A 2,811-nucleotide genomic window follows, 5' to 3' on the forward strand; every position below is an offset into this window, starting at 1 on the left:
TTCTCATCGCGTTTGTCGAATATAACGCGGCAATTGCAAACGCACCGTGCTTGAAGTAATATAACAGGGTGTTGAATCGTTTACCGGCGACTTTCATTTGGGCAATCTTGTTTTGGGTGTAATCACATTCTATTATATAAATTATTTAGATAGGTATCTTTTTCTTTAAAATAGAGATTATTTACTTTTTAAAAGTTCCACAAACGTAGCGTGAAATCCGGGATATTCCTTTTTCAAAGTTTCGCCAAAGCAATAAAAACGAAAGCATCCAGAGTACTGAATGGTAGTACCCCAATTACCAAATGAAATACCATTATCATGGTAATCCTTTACAGCACGAGCGAATACCTTAATTTCGGATTTTTTGTTTCATCCGTCAACTGTGGAGCCACAGGAATCTTTATCGGCATCAACATATTCTCGTTAATCATAAACTGGATGTTATTATTTAATAACTCCAAGTCAGATGACTTTTTTTTTCCTGAACCACTGGAGCTTTTTTAGTTTTGACGGCATCATTGACTTGATGAGCCCCGGAATCATTGTTATTATCTGAATTGTAATCAGAACAGCCAGCCTCATCATTAATATTGGGGTTCTTGCTGGGATTTTTTTGTTTTTTATAAGAACCACTGGAACTTGCCTCTTCCACTACCACTCTTTTTCTTGGCGTGGCCATCGGTCTTTCTTCGACCGGTAATTCCGTTGATTGACCTGATTATGTACATGGTAAGGCACATGTTAAGGTACATGTTAAGGTACATGTATAAATATTTTTTTTTAAAAGAATAAAAAAAACTAACCTTGGATATGTAAATTAATGTTAAATTTTTCCAAACAATACATAATCATTGTTGGATGATTGTTTGGATCTACAGAATAAAGTAAGCTATATGTTATGTTTATGAACCCTTGTGTCATGTACTTACAATTCTTTTTAATTACGTAGTAAATAATGTAGCTTTTAATTTGGTTTGGCGCATATATCCCACAGGCCATTACATAAAAACACATATTACCTATAGCGTCCTATTTAAAGGGGGAAGATAAAAGTCTTGTTACTTCAGGCTAGAAATAGATAAGAAAAAAAGGGGGCGTGGGATACTGATCTATAATCAGTTTTTGAAAAATAATAAAAATAAAACCTCACCTGCTTTTAAAAATACACTTAATTTAATGACTTTTATCTTATGGGCTATACAAAGCACACAACTAGTACATTAAATAAATAAAAAAGTGGAAGGGTTGTGCTAAATCACACAGTATAGATTGTACATATAATAAATTCATATCTCATCATCACTGATAAATGATAGCTAAATCATGATCCAGGCATAAAAAAGGAATTCGCTAAAGCGGTCACTATTTTAAAGTGTCACGGTATCGTAACACCAATGTCCAAACTTAAGACATGTTATTGTTATTATTTCTCTATTGACTATGCGTAGCACTAATTGTCCAATATAGATATTGTTATGATAGCATACTCATATTGTAAGAGTAGTATCCTCAGCCTCGTCCATTCCATTTATTATAAATACTCTTTATTTTTCCTCTTCTAAAATCTTCAGTTAACTTTAACATCAATAAACTCTGACAAGAATTCTAATTGATCCTATTGTTTTTTTTCTACCTTTTTTTTCTGCAAAACTATCCTCTTTAAGCCTACTTTTGCTACAAGGGTAACAGTTGTTTATTATTTTCTTATGAGTATGTCGATGATGCGCTGTATAATGCCTTACCTGTAATCCTCTTTTTTTTCTTTATCACGCTACAAGTAGCACGCATTGAGTTTATTTTTGAGTGGCTACTGACTATAGAGTATGCGAGTAGTATTGCGTGTATAAAGGTATTTCTTTAAATAAATAGAGTTTAGTTAAGAAGGTCCTTTATAATTGCGAGTTGAGTGAGCACCACAGCTAGTTTAAACAGAAGCTGAACTGTTAAAGAATGGATTTAAGTATAGCTTATATGCTTATAAATAAAAGATACATGATAAAATGTAATAAAACGGATCAATCAGAGATGATATAGAGCTGAATAATAATATAAAACTAATAAGTCAAGTGTTGAAATATTAGTAAAAGAATAGATAGGATTTGTTATTTTAGGAGAGGTCTTATGGATGCCTATTTATAAAGATGGTCGTATAATCCAGTCACTGAAATTAAAGAAATTGGGAAAATTTATGAAGAGATTGAGGTAATTGCGCCTACTAAGAGGTCACAGATCTGAGGATAAGAAAAGATGAAAGAAGTAGTTTTGGCAGGTGCAAACCCGAAAGGTGTATTGCACTTTAGTAGTGTGTTAAAAAGAAAAAGAAGATTGGAAATGCTCTCGATTTGTCGCATAACACTACCATAAATAAAAAACCAATCCCCCTCCTCCTTAGTGCTAAGAATGGGGAATTGCTTATAAATATTAAATACAGAATAAGAATATTTCTAAGACATGCCAACGGACACTCATTAAAAATAGAACGTCTCCATGTACCCTCTTATTTCACGCAACACTAGTATCTATAAGAGACTCTACATAATACGGCTATATTTTTATTCTTTATTTTTTTTATAGGCAGCAGAATCTATGTGCACTCAATAGTGTTACCTGTAATACTAATAGGGACACAAACAGGTCGCTTGCATGTATTTTTCAAGTACGCCATCATGTCGAACATAACTACCACAGTGTACACCTACTTGTTTTTTAAAATGCTTTTCTGGTTCCGCTGTTGTATTCCTTTGCTTAAAAAAAAGTATAATTTATACCATCATACGATGGATAATATTTTATAGTATCAGCATACCCTTG

The 2,811-nt window shown here is 32.8% G+C and overlaps 1 protein-coding gene across 1 annotated transcript; it reads right to left on the minus strand.

Moving 5' to 3' along the window:
• Window positions 1-45: 45 nt before the first annotated feature.
• EV154DRAFT_489159 (uncharacterized protein) lies at window positions 46-999 on the minus strand (the record flags this gene model as incomplete). The annotated part of the gene is made up of 5 exons (XM_051599268.1): window positions 46-129; window positions 186-327; window positions 488-714; window positions 804-872; window positions 930-999. Coding segments are annotated over 5 exons (592 nt in total), but the record flags the coding sequence as incomplete, so codon positions are not given.
• Window positions 1,000-2,811: the final 1,812 nt, after the last annotated feature.

The sequence above is a fragment of the Mucor mucedo genome (assembly GCF_025094135.1).
Source record: "Mucor mucedo strain NRRL 3635 chromosome Unknown EV154scaffold_439, whole genome shotgun sequence".
Taxonomy (NCBI): Eukaryota; Fungi; Mucoromycota; class Mucoromycetes; order Mucorales; family Mucoraceae; genus Mucor; species Mucor mucedo.